The sequence below is a fragment of the Scomber scombrus genome, chromosome 13 (genome assembly GCF_963691925.1).
Source record: "Scomber scombrus chromosome 13, fScoSco1.1, whole genome shotgun sequence".
Taxonomy (NCBI): Eukaryota; Metazoa; Chordata; class Actinopteri; order Scombriformes; family Scombridae; genus Scomber; species Scomber scombrus.
Genome location: NC_084982.1, coordinates 12,711,195 through 12,723,931, shown reverse-complemented (window position 1 = coordinate 12,723,931; position 12,737 = coordinate 12,711,195). Strand labels below are relative to the sequence as shown.

Sequence of the window (12,737 nt, the reverse complement as noted above, 5' to 3'; positions counted from 1 at the left end):
CATCAATGATGGAAATATTGATATGATTTCAGATAGGGTGTGTTTTAATTTGTGGCACGTTACAGAAGATTTACTCAAGCACTGTACTTTAGTGCATTATGTTCCCCTTTTTCTGGGTGGGGTGGGGGAGTTGCGACTACTTTGTTCTACTATGCCACTACATGTCAGATTTAGAAGTAGAAGGACATTAGTTTTATATTTTTTATGATATTAACTTTGCAGATTAACCTTGACCTGCTACTACATTTATATTGGTTCTTTTCAGTGCATCAGTCATATAATTATTTTTGGTTGAGCTGTTTTAAAAAAAGTGATAAATTACCACAACCCTTTCCTAGAATCAAATAGCTTGTTTTGTCGGCCCAACAGACCAAAAACACAATACTCTATAATATAATAAGAAAAGCTGAGAAGCAAGGTCCAACACATGTTTTTAATGTTTGTTTCACGAACGACTTGAAAGATTAATTACATATCATTGCTGTAACTTTTCTGCTGTCCTCTTTCATCTACTGAGTGATTCATCGACTAATCATTTTGACATTAATAATAATAAACCAATTGCCTTTCTTTAATATGCATCTAGGTACATGATAACAATGCCATACTTATACTAAAATTCTGAATACAGGATTTATACTTGCTACTTAACTTCAGCAACTGACATCTTATCTGTCCCATGTTTCAGACCCTGCAGTGAGTCGTTACCATGTCCAGTGGATGACGGAGTACTGCAGCCACAATGAGACACGAGGACCAGAGAAATCTGTCACACAGGTTAGTCAAACAAAAAAAACAGTTTCACATCTTCCAACTAAGAGCCGGTCATAGAGGGCAGAGCACAGAGCTGTGGCTTGATCAGCAGCTCTGTGCTATGCAAAGCACGTGCCTAGCCTTTTGTCTGATGCTTAGAGAGGACAGCTCCTCCTAAAGAAAACAACTCCAGCAAGGGAACCCGAGGCCCTGTTGTGTTGGATTTGCACTGGGCAAATCGCTGGCTGTTGTTTTGAAAATTATGAGTCAGTGGTGTGGTCAGGCATGTGGTGTGTTGGCCAACAAAACGCATTTACTTAAACAATGTTTCCCGGAATGGGGAATCATTCACCTCCAACGGCCTCAGTCATGCTTCTGCGTGGGGCTTCTTCTAGGGTGCATCAGGGTTTGTGTAGGGGTTGTGAGAGTCTTGGGGCGGGGGGTGTTAACTGTTCGGGCTCAGGCTGATACAGGATGGCAGAGGCCTGGCAATCAACACATTCTTTGGGGACCAGGACTCTGGTTGCTAGGAAATATACATCCATTTTCTGTAGATCACTGGGAAAGATTCCAGGCTTGTGCTTTTATGTGAGCAGAGCATCTCATTCACTTTTAATCAAAGCTGTTTCATATCAGAGGGAATATACACACACCCTTTCTCAAGGGATTGCCTATTAATGTAGAGTCTCTTTATTACAAATGTAAGATCTAAATTCACTAGTCAGCGGGATTTTCCTTTTTTTGTTTCCTCAAAAAGATAGGAAAGGTGTATTTTGTTTTTTTTCATTGAGATAGATGATTCAAGTTTGTCATGAGTGTTAGGTGCACAGAATTCATTAGCATGGATTTACAGGCCATTCTCATTTCAAATTACACATGAAGCCACTTTGGTTGCTCAATTTTAATTTAAGTTCTTGTGTTTATGCAACATTTGGAAGCTATAAAAATCAACAACATTGCAGTTTGAAAAGGGAAATTGCCTTCTAAACCCTACCATGTGAGTGTTCAAAGTGGTCCTGTGATGTGTGGCATGTTCCAAAGGCCTGAGTGGGAATGTGATCTGCCCTGGTTCTGTGTATTTAATTATCTCTGAAGCTACATGGGACCTGACCTGGGTGACATGTCAAAGTCATCAGGGCTGAATAATGTATTTCTTGGCTCAGGAGAACTACATCAACCTCCCGGGCCTGCTGTTCTCCTGCAAGTACAAAGTCACAGTTCACATGCTGAAGTCCAAGAGACGCTCCAAGGACGAGAGCACCACCTTCCTCACCCCATCCTGTGCTACCATCCGGAGCAAGACTCACAAACACATCCCCTGCCCAGGGGAGGGAGGCAAGTATTCAGCTGTTTGACACGTAAAGGGCATTATAAAATCAATCTGTATTAGTGTGATTACCGTAAGCAGACACAGCAGCATGTTATAAATATAATGATGGGGAAAAGTCTATAGTATGGTATAGTTCAATATTTTTGGAAATACACTTATTGGCTTTCTTGCCGAGAGTTAAATGAGAGGATTGATTTCTCTCTTGTGTCTGTATGGTAATAATGAGCCATTAGTTAATGTGGCTTTCTAGTATTTGTGTCAAGGCAGTGATCTCCTTTTGATAAATAAAGATGTCAAAAGATGGAATTAGGACACCTGCAATATGTTGGAATGTGCTGTAATCTCTACGGTGACGCATATGCAGTGGCTTATACAGGTTCACAATTTCAGTACCAGACACGGGCCTTACTTGAGGTACTTGCAAATGGTACTTCAAACACAGCACTATTAAAGCAACAGATGGATTAACTCTTGCCTACAGGGGGAACTTCTGCACATCATGTTCACATTACCCTGCAGACTCACAGAGAAGATAAAAAGGCAACCTATTCAACCTATAGGACAACAACAGATATTTTAACACAATAGAATACTACCAAAAACAACCAAGACAGAGCTTTCAGCAAAGCCACACAGTCACAAGCAATCATATTCATACTGATAATCAGCACAGCATCACTGACTTTGCATTGATGGTGTTGGCAGCCAAAACAATTCAAATTACCCTGTGCTGAGATTTTCCAAAGAAATCAGTCAGAAGAAGGCATAGCAGTGTTAAACAGGACTTTATACGCTCTGTGAGAGACTCTTGTAACATGAGCCTTGTTTGAGGAGGAGGTTTTTTGTTTAGTTTTTTTATTTGGTCTTAAGGACTGTGTGTTTTTCCAAATAAGTTAATGTGTGTCTGGCCTGTGAATATGTGTCTCTTTGCCAATCCAAAACAATGAGTTTATAGATATTTCCCAAGTGAGGTTGTAGGCAGTTTACTAGAGTAAGAACCAGGAGTGAATTACATGAAGGCTATCCATTTTTAGTCCTGTGTAGTTTAGATCTTATTTTGGATTTCTTTTGTCTTAATCTGCAAGGCATTTTTTAGAAAATGTTAGAGTTGTAGCACTTATGTTTTCCATTTCATGGCGTAAGAGTTTATCTAGGTTTGTTGTTGTTTTTTTTTAAATTCAGTACAGAAAGACAAGGCAAAATAATCTCCAAATTGTTTTGCAATCGATGCAGCTGTACTGCCAGGTAGAATAAGTGGAGCATTTCTCATGAGCTTCTTTTTTTCTCCTTATGTATCTCTCTAACTCTTTGATGTTGATGTTTTTGTATTTTTGGACCTTTAAATTCATTTTGACTCAGAATCTTAGAAATGTCAGACCCCGTGGTCTTACAGATCTGGGATGGGTAAAATAACTTTTAACTAATGTAGGAGATCAAGTAAGCTAGTGGTGTCTTTCTGTGAATGTACCAGATTAAAGCAGCAACAATTTTCACAAAACAACATAAAACAAACACATTGCTTTCAATGCAACTGGAGTTAATAAATTGTGAATTAAATAGCTGTGGTAAATTGTGGATCCCTCACTGCAAACTTTTCACCCATTAGCTTGTTCGTCTTTTTTTGTACCCAACTCTGCACTACTCAGTAGCATCTGGGTTTTTCCAGAGCTCCTATTAAAAGTCAGTGTTATTACAATCCTCTTTACCGCTAATTAATTCACGCTGTTGATGACTATCAATCAAAATTTTCTTTTGCTCAGTTTTGTCAGATGGAGCATAGGGTATTAAAAAGGTAATGAAAACATTAAATCCTTTTTACTCACCCGGTGCTGGGCCTCCAGCCATATTGAAACCCTGTTTGTGACGCTGGTTTGATTTATGAAAAATTAAACTCTCTAATCAAGTCTCCATTGTCTTACAATAGAGCATTTATTCTGGGCCCAGGAATTGAACACACAGAATGCTTAAAGTTCACATAGAATCTTCCCACTTTACACAGACTTTCAACTAATACAAGAATATTCCCTGCAAGGACATATCTTATATTTCAGCTGGGTTCAATGAAGTATACCAAAAAACACATAGTTATGATTCAGTCTTTCAATTCAATTCATTTGCACTGAGATGAGCTCTATGAGCATCATAAATGACCCTGGCCTACCAGAGACTAGACTTCTCAGTACACTTCAGCATCTCAGTAAATTTCCACCACGGTTAGTGAGCTTTGTAAGTGCTTGTAGGTGGATTTTGTTACATTTGGTGAGAGCCAGGCTGCTGCCTTTAACTACATAGCTACCATACAGGCATGACGTTTCAATGTTCTCATATAACTCTCTCCAAAAAAGCAAATAAGTGTTTTTTCCCCTAAAATGTCAAGCTTTTCCTTTAATATCACCACCCTGACTGAGACCACCTTTTTCCTAACAGCTACCGGGCTTCCGAAAGTTTTGGCCAAGCCAGAGAATCTTACGGCTTCCTTTTCCATCAATGAGGGAAACATCACTGGCAGCTTCCTGTGGCGTGTGTCCAAGTTGGCGCCCCATCAACGAATCACAGGCTTTCAAGTCACCTGGGCTGAGATCACTACAGAGAGCCGGCAAAACAGCCTGCCCAACAGCATCATCTCCCAGTCCCAGATCCTGCCTCCAGTAAGTCTGTTATTTGGATTACAACAGGAATTGGTGGTTTTAATGTTTTAGCTCCTGAAATAGCCATACAGGATTGGCTGGTTTCAAATGTTGCAGATTGTTTCAATATGACACAGGGGGCTTTGCACTGTCACATACAGTCAGTCTATATTCCTGTGCTGTAGGGAAAATAAGTTTTATCTTCAGCGTTTCATTTCACAGCATCTGTCAGGGGTGAGGGTGATTTGAGGATAACACTGTTATGGCCTCTTTGCATGAATCTTGTGATAAGCGCTGGTGTGTAGACAGACATGGGGCTAGATCTCAGGAAGGGTTCCGTCTTGCTTGAAGTTCCCCTCCTCTACCTTTTCATCTGCCTTCACGTCTTCCTCTTTCATCCTCGGTGAGAGCTCTGAAAAAGCCGCTCTTTGACATAATCTGCTCCATCAACAACACGTTCCGCCTATCTGCACCTCCCAGCCTCTGGAGCTCGACTATAAATAAAACCACCCACCGCACACTCTATCAGGCTGGCTGCAAAGAAGAGAGACAGCAAGCCTTATCAAAACAAAGTGTTTGTTTTTGTCTGTGGCTTGTGCAAAGACAGCTACACTCAATGCATATCTCTCTTTCCTCATTTGGCAGGATCATAATTTGCTCGTAGTGTCCAACCTGCGGCCATCCACTTACTACAGACTGGAGGTACAAGTAATAACAACTGGAGGGGAAGGTCCCGCCACTGTCAAGACCTTCCAGACCCCAAACATATTACCAGTCATTCAACACCGTAAGTCACTGTCTGTTGTTTCTGTGTCAGCTTGCTCAAGAAATGTATGAGCTGAAAATGAATTAGCTCAGTTTAAATCTGGTGGACATATTTGGTGCCACATCATGCTCTGCAATATGAGGTCTTATTTTTTTTGGACTATCTCTGGAAGTTTATGTTAGGAGTGTCACTCCTCTGTCCTTACAGCATACTGTAGATCTTCCCTTCATCCTTAAAGCAGCTGAAATCATTATTTTTATATTAACAATGGATCATGGGGATGAACCCACAGCGAGTTATAACTCTCTCTAAGCTCTGTGGAAAATGTTAGTATTTTTCAGCTCATTGTTTTGGTTTCCCTGCTACAGCTTCACTGTTATGGTTCAGTCTCAGCACCCTCATCAATCAATCTAAAAATCGCACCTCCCCACCATCAAATGACAAGCTGGTGAACACAGTGGGGCATTTAGCAAGTACAGAGTCAGATATTTAGTTCCATAATTTGCAGAGAGCAAAACAGAGGTAAAATGAGAATTCATATCATATTTAAATTCATCAGGTGGGCAAAAATATGACTAAATGAATGCTAGTTTTGCTCTGTTTGCTGGATGTGTAAATCAGCAACTGAACAATTAAACTCAATATTTAAACTTTTTTAGCACAATGATGTGTCAGTGTTGTTTACAAATCGTTTCCACTTCCCTCGAGTGCCCAAAAAAATCTGTTATTGAATCTGGTTGAATAATAGGATTGCAAAAGCATAGCAGCTTTAAGAAGATACGCTTTGCTTCTGCCACATTACTTTATTGGAGGCATTTTCCTGGAAAAGTCCCACTTAAAATAGGATGCTTAGCACATTTATACTGGGTGGAAAAATGTAGTCAGTTATTGCAAGGAGTTTCTGAGTCGACATACAATGGATCACTGATCATGTGTGTTTTCTAGGGCCCAGACTCCGGCAGCACCACTCTCATCACCAGAAGCCGTCAGTAGAGAGACACTGAGCTGCAAGTGGAGGCAAACCCAATAGGGAGAAGTACCAGTGGCTCTCTGCTCCTGTCTGTCAGAGAAGGAATGTGTGGAACCAAACAGAAACACAGCACACCAGACCACGAACTGAACCCCCTGCGCGTGAAATATGGGTCCTCTTCCTCCAGGCTCCACTATACATCAGCTATTCCTTCTTAACCCCTCTGACTGATATGTCACCGGACGGGTTGGTCTGTACAGTTGAATTTTTACTGCAAGGTCCCATATTCTGCATATGTTAGTAAACAGCTCCACAACTCATCAGGAAGTTTGAAAAGTCCAGGCAAAAGTGTGATTCAAGAACCCCAAAAGTTGTTGTGATTCAGCAATCGTTTTAAGCAGCGAAACGGTATTAACAATTTCAACTTGATTTGATTAAACAGAACATGCAACACAAGTTGAACTGATTAATGTGACACAGTTCATTTAAAGAAAAACATGCAACTTAATTGAAGATGGTTGAACACGGATGATGGGAAACAGCATAAAACTGTAAAACAATTGTTTATTCATGAGGAAAAGTAGAAATTGATCTATTTATTTTGTGTTACCCATTAAAGAGGCGCTTAGGCATACAGTCAGTACTGATGGATAATGTAACTTAAGTCATTGTTGTCTAACTCAGAATATTTCACATAGTATGTTGCATGTAGTACATTTGATTTTTGAGCTGTAAATGAATTACAATTACTTGCTTCAAATTGAAAGCTTGTATTGGTTTTGCATGACAACCGTTAGCATTCTGTTGGCATGAAATGATGTCTGTGTTACCTCTTTTCAATATGATAGCAATATTTCATTAACAGATTAACAAAGAATTATATTGGGAGTAATATGTAATGTGTATTAATGAAATTATAACGTGTGGAAATGATGAATTGTACATGTTCTTGGCTGTAGAAATATTTGTCGTGGAACAGTCAGTGAATGTCTATATTTATTTATGTGTGTATTACAAAGTTTGGTTTGGATGTGTGTGGATGTGTATGTTTTTCTGTGTTTTAGTCTCAAATTTTTTGAAGCCACAAAAAAAAATCTTGTAAAGTCGTTTTGTAAAAATGGAATTGTAAATACAGTCTTATGTTACATGTTATTTTTCCATGGTAGAAACTGTACAAACTGCTAAGTAATAAAATAATCCTTAACCAGTTCCCTTTGCTGTTTGTTTAATTGAAGCTGCTGTGAGCAGTAAATAGACATGTTTCTCCTCCCAGTGCTGAACTATTTGGCAGTTACTTTTGCTTATTTTGGCTGTAAAACCCAACATGGCAGACTGTGTACAGCATATTCACTGATCGGTCCAGGATCCTGAGACATGCGCTCTGCGAGTCCAAATAAACAGGTCATCTAGCTCAGCAGTCCCGAGTGAATTACCATTGCAGAGGTCGGGCACCCCTCAACATAATGCTATGCCTCTCAGAGCACTTGTGTGTTTGAAAAGCGTTAAATCCCTCCTGTGCCTTTCATTCCCATAAAATGAAAAGTGGAAATGTTTACAAGAAAATAAAGCTAGACGTGGGACTCTGAGAATTAAGCCATGTGAAGTGTATGAGTTTAGTGTTAAAAAGCTATTTAGTTATTTGTGTATGTCAGAAAACAGCTTTTTCTTTAGCAAACATTATCCTGTAGGGCATGAATGCAGCAGAGTTCAATGGTACTTTTACACATTTTATATATTTTAATGAGTGTATCCAGACAAGTCAACTTATATTACACTCTCCTTAAAAGTTCAGCCTAAAGACATCTTTTCAGTGGGATAAAAGGTTTATATACACCAGATTTATATGATGTGTGACCGTTTCCTTTACATTACATTACTTACTTTAATTTTCCAGATGCTTCTCTCCAAAGTGACTTACAAGAAGTGCATTCAACCTCCACAGGAACTAGAACAGTTGTTAAAAATTGACTTGCACTGCGCTATTGAACATCACTATCTCTTCCAGTTTGTGGTGCATGAGTTTCTTAAAGGGAAGTTTGATGGTTATTCAAGTATGTTAGAGGAACACTTTATTCATTCAGCATTCAGAGAACAGAGGTACAGGTATCTGTGCAGGACTTCAAAAGACACTTCTTGTTAGTCTTTGTGGAAAACCCCGGCGCATGTGATTAATCTGCTAGTATATTTAAATTTATATTATTTCAGTGAAGATTGAATACATCATGAATTCTGCCCAGGATTCAATCTAAATTGGCTAGATAAGACATATTTCCAAAAATCAGCTCCATCCATCCAGTTTCTCTATCACTAATCCTGTAGGAGGTCGTGGTGGAGCTGGAGCTGGAGTCAGCTGACATTGGGCAAGAGACGGGTTGCTAACCTGCTTGTTTTTAGTGCAGACTCCACTGGGTTTGATCCCAGAACCCTCAGAACTCTCTTGCTGAGAGATGACAGTGCTAACCACTGCACCACAGGGCCGCCCAGAGATCTGCTCTGCCAAGGTTACTCAGTCAAGAATGGCAAAACTCATCCATATACCAAGAATAACTTTTATTCAAGCCAAATGTAATCCCCAAATGACAAAAGAATGGTGCATTGCAGTAGAATAAACAAACAAGCATTTTGATATAATAGTAATCAATTAAAATGTTTCCTAGCTTTGCCAACCATTGTTGTTGTGTGTTGTCCAGCCTCAAATCAATTCACTGTCATGCATTTTTACACAGCCATGTTCTTGTTTCAGATTTCAATTCTACTTTTCTTAACCTTTGATAAAAGTTTAATCACTGTCCTGAGTCATTGCAGTGTGCTTTTAGCATTCCGCTGTTAGAGGTTAACCTCAGTTAATTCAGTGTTGCAAATATGAGCATGTTAAATCAATCTTGGACTGTATTGTTTGTGTCTGTATGAAAAGCACAGTGATTGAATATTTGTGTGTGTGTGTGTATATGTTCTTGTTTTTCTATATGATGTTGTTTGCCAGATGTTTATATTTCTGGTTGCAGTATGTTCTCATCGCCGGTCTCAACAAATTATTCTGAACCCTTGTTTTCACACACTCAGCCTCTACAGTCAGTCAATGCTTCGCCACTAACTTCTCAGGGATGTTGTTTATGTACAGTTCTATTATGTCACAGGAGATTAGTTCCTCTTGGTCTGTGCACACTAATCCCTCTCTCTTTTCTAGGAGCCGGGCCAGTGTTTAGCCAAGGCTCCTTTCTGTGTGAGCCAGCCCAGCCCCTCTCCCTTTCAGGCCGTCACAGTCCCTCTCCACACACACCAAATACCATGGCCCTCAAGTGTGAAAACCTCAAAACAAAAGGGCCTCCAGCCTCCTTTGAGGCATGTTGCAAGACGTCCAAGTCTCAGAGGACATAAAAGAAAGGAAAAAAATGCAACAGCTAAATAATAGGCCAGTCGTCAGTACAAAAGCTTTGTCTCTGATGGTACACGGCCAGTGAGGGCTTATTCACTTTGCATGACATTACATCCCTATTGTGAAAGTTAGGCAAAGGATATTGCTTTCAAATTGAAACACATATTTCTGAAAACAATATTAGTCATTTGGCTTTTTGAGTAATCACAGTCAGCTAAATATTTGCCTGTCTTCTGGTTGACATTAGCCCTTATTTTATTAGAAATGAGTATGACACAGTGAGTCCTTTCAGCAGAGCATAACAAAGATAGGCTGTTTCTCCCACACATTTTCTCTGACCCTTTAGCACCCGTTCTGCAGATTAACATCTCAATGAGCCATGCATCACTATTTATCAAATGTAAGCCACTTTTATGGGTCATCATACCATGGCTGACAGAGCAACTGTAACATTACTCCTTAAGGGATGAGTGGAATTTGAGTTTTGATGATAGGTACAATCCTAGCTTGACTTTGAAGTATGAAGCAGAAAAATAAAACGGATGGACTTTACTCTCTCTTTTTAGATGACATCGATCGTAACCTGAACGATTTGAAAGCTCGGAGTGCTCTGAAGTGAGTCTCAGGTCAGTGAGATCATCGAGCAGAGCCAGGCCTTCTCTCCAGATTACTACCACATGGACTATGTCCATTTGCTTTGGTACTCTTTCAATATGATGAGATGGAATATATTGTCTGTGAGATTGATGAAAAATAACCAGAGTGTTTCCCCCCTCCATTAGGAGAGGCAATATAGCTTTAATGCTGTGGTACGGTGAGAAATCTGACCTTGCCCTGGGCAGTGGCGTGTTTCTGGTTAGGCTCTGGTGAGTGGGACCAGGCAGGGGACACATGAAAGGCTCTCTCTGTCAGGCCGCAAAGATGTTCAGTCTAAGTCTAATGAAGACCAGAACACATGGACAGACCTGAGAACATGCATGCCACACATTACACAAGAGCTAGAGCTACAACACTGTTGACAGGCTTAGTATTTTTCTCCTGTTCTTTAAAGGTTGACAAAGAGAAACACTAGATAAGCACGTGTGTGTGTGTGTGTGTGTGTGTGTGTGTGTGTGTGTGTGTGTGTGTGTGTGTGTGTGTGTGTGTGTGTGTGTGTGTGTGTGTGTGTGTGTGTGTGTGTACTGTGATTAAAAAAACAGTCCTACTGGGGCACTGAAGTAAAAACATTGACACATCCAAAGATGGAACAGATAATGTGTTTGTTTTATCTGCCTTTCATTTTAGTAACAATTTCCTTTGCCTCTGTGGCTCCATGGGGAACCTGGTTGGCTAGACTCTGTGCCAGGAAAAGCTTCTGTGGTGTATATTTTGGATGATATGGAAGATGTGCCATCTTGTACTGAGCTGTCGTAATGATACCACAGCAGAATCCTTTCATGTACACCAAGTTACCAGTTTATTGGGTACACCTGTGCAATCAAATGCAGGCCAATATAATAAGTCCAATTTCATGTATACAGTTTGTTACAGAGGTGCCTACTTTTTAGGGTAGTTATAGTTCAAATATATTGGACTTCATTATAGGGAGAGATATTTTTAATGTTTAGTTGGGGGGTATAATCAGTGGTGGAAGATTTGTATTTGAATTGTATTAAGTACAGAAGTGTTGTTGGCAAAATGTATTTAAAGTATCAAAGCTTTTTAAAAATACACATAATACGGAATGAACCCTTTCAGAGTGGTATTTTCAAGTCAAGTCCATTTTTATTTATATAGCCCAATATCAAAAAATCCCAGCTTTAGGGCGCTTTACTGTTTCTACTGCACCCAAAATCCTCCACATGAAGCAGAGAGAGGTGTTGATCAAACACCTTTCTCTGACACAGTGTCAACAGATATGAAAATAATGAGCTTCACAACTGTATATGTGTATGATTCCCTATGCATTTTCTCCAATTAACCCACAGTATGTAATATTTCCCATATATTTCCCATATTCTTAATTGAAAAACAATTTTGAAGGGACTTGCTTCTTTGGGTCAAAGGTAAGCAAGGTCCAGTGTGTTTGTGTTTACAAAGACAACAGCACCAGATTACTCGTTATCCAGATCCCTCTTTCCAAAACAAACATCCCTCTCCACAGGCGTAGAAAGCAAAGAGATCAGGCAGGAAAGTAACATCCAGCTGGGTAATAGCTGTTTATAATCCCCTCTGATTAGTGTTAATCCCCTTAATTCTCCTTCCTGAGAGTAAAGACATTTTGACCTGAGTGACCCACTCTTAATTAATGAAGTTAGGAAGGTTCTCCAGCCATTGTGCTTTGTATGCTGTGATCTATTCCCTGTGGTCAAACAAATGTAAAAGGAGCTTGTATTGAAGCAAACTTTCTAAATGATATAATTTTATAGTTAATTACCCAAAATTCAAAAGCTGACATATTAAAATTAGGAACACTGGCTGGTGTCAGCTTTTCACAATACATCACACCCCTGAGGGCGTGACTAGCAATGAGGGGCAACTTTCCGTCTTGTGTTCTTTCCTCCTGTGAAGTCGGTGTGCGGGGTCGGCAGCAGAGCCTCTGAGGCGAGGCAAAGTTCACAGGTCACCATGTACCCAGGGGGGTGGACGGCAGCGTGAGGGCAAGACCCAGGCTCAGGGACAAGGAAAGGGTCAGGGGTTGAGTTCAGGCGGAATCCACACAGAGGATGTTGAAATAGATATTGTCAGGGGAGAACAGCGCTTCCTTCTCTTCCTGCTGGCCCAGGCCTCTGAGAATACGCGAGGCAGGCACAGAACCAGATACAAGATGTCATAACACGTTTTTTACTCTGAGCACTAATTCAAAGGTGTTAATAAGATAATACATCTGGCATCCAAAGTGGCTGTTGCAGTAAAAGAGGAAATTACGACAGTGA

General features: G+C 40.1%; 1 protein-coding gene across 1 annotated transcript in view; it reads left to right on the top strand.

The window, feature by feature from the left end:
- The window catches only part of LOC133992975 (anosmin-1), a 39,226-nt gene extending 32,257 nt beyond the window's left edge, over positions 1–6,969 (top strand). The window contains exons 10-14 of the mRNA XM_062431784.1: positions 689–777; positions 1,917–2,088; positions 4,511–4,731; positions 5,356–5,497; positions 6,422–6,969. Coding sequence (XP_062287768.1) covers positions 689–777; positions 1,917–2,088; positions 4,511–4,731; positions 5,356–5,497; positions 6,422–6,480 — 683 coding nt within the window. The 3' untranslated portion in view covers positions 6,481–6,969. The remainder of the gene's footprint in view (positions 1–688; positions 778–1,916; positions 2,089–4,510; positions 4,732–5,355; positions 5,498–6,421) is intronic.
- The last annotated feature ends 5,768 nt before the right edge of the window (positions 6,970–12,737 follow it).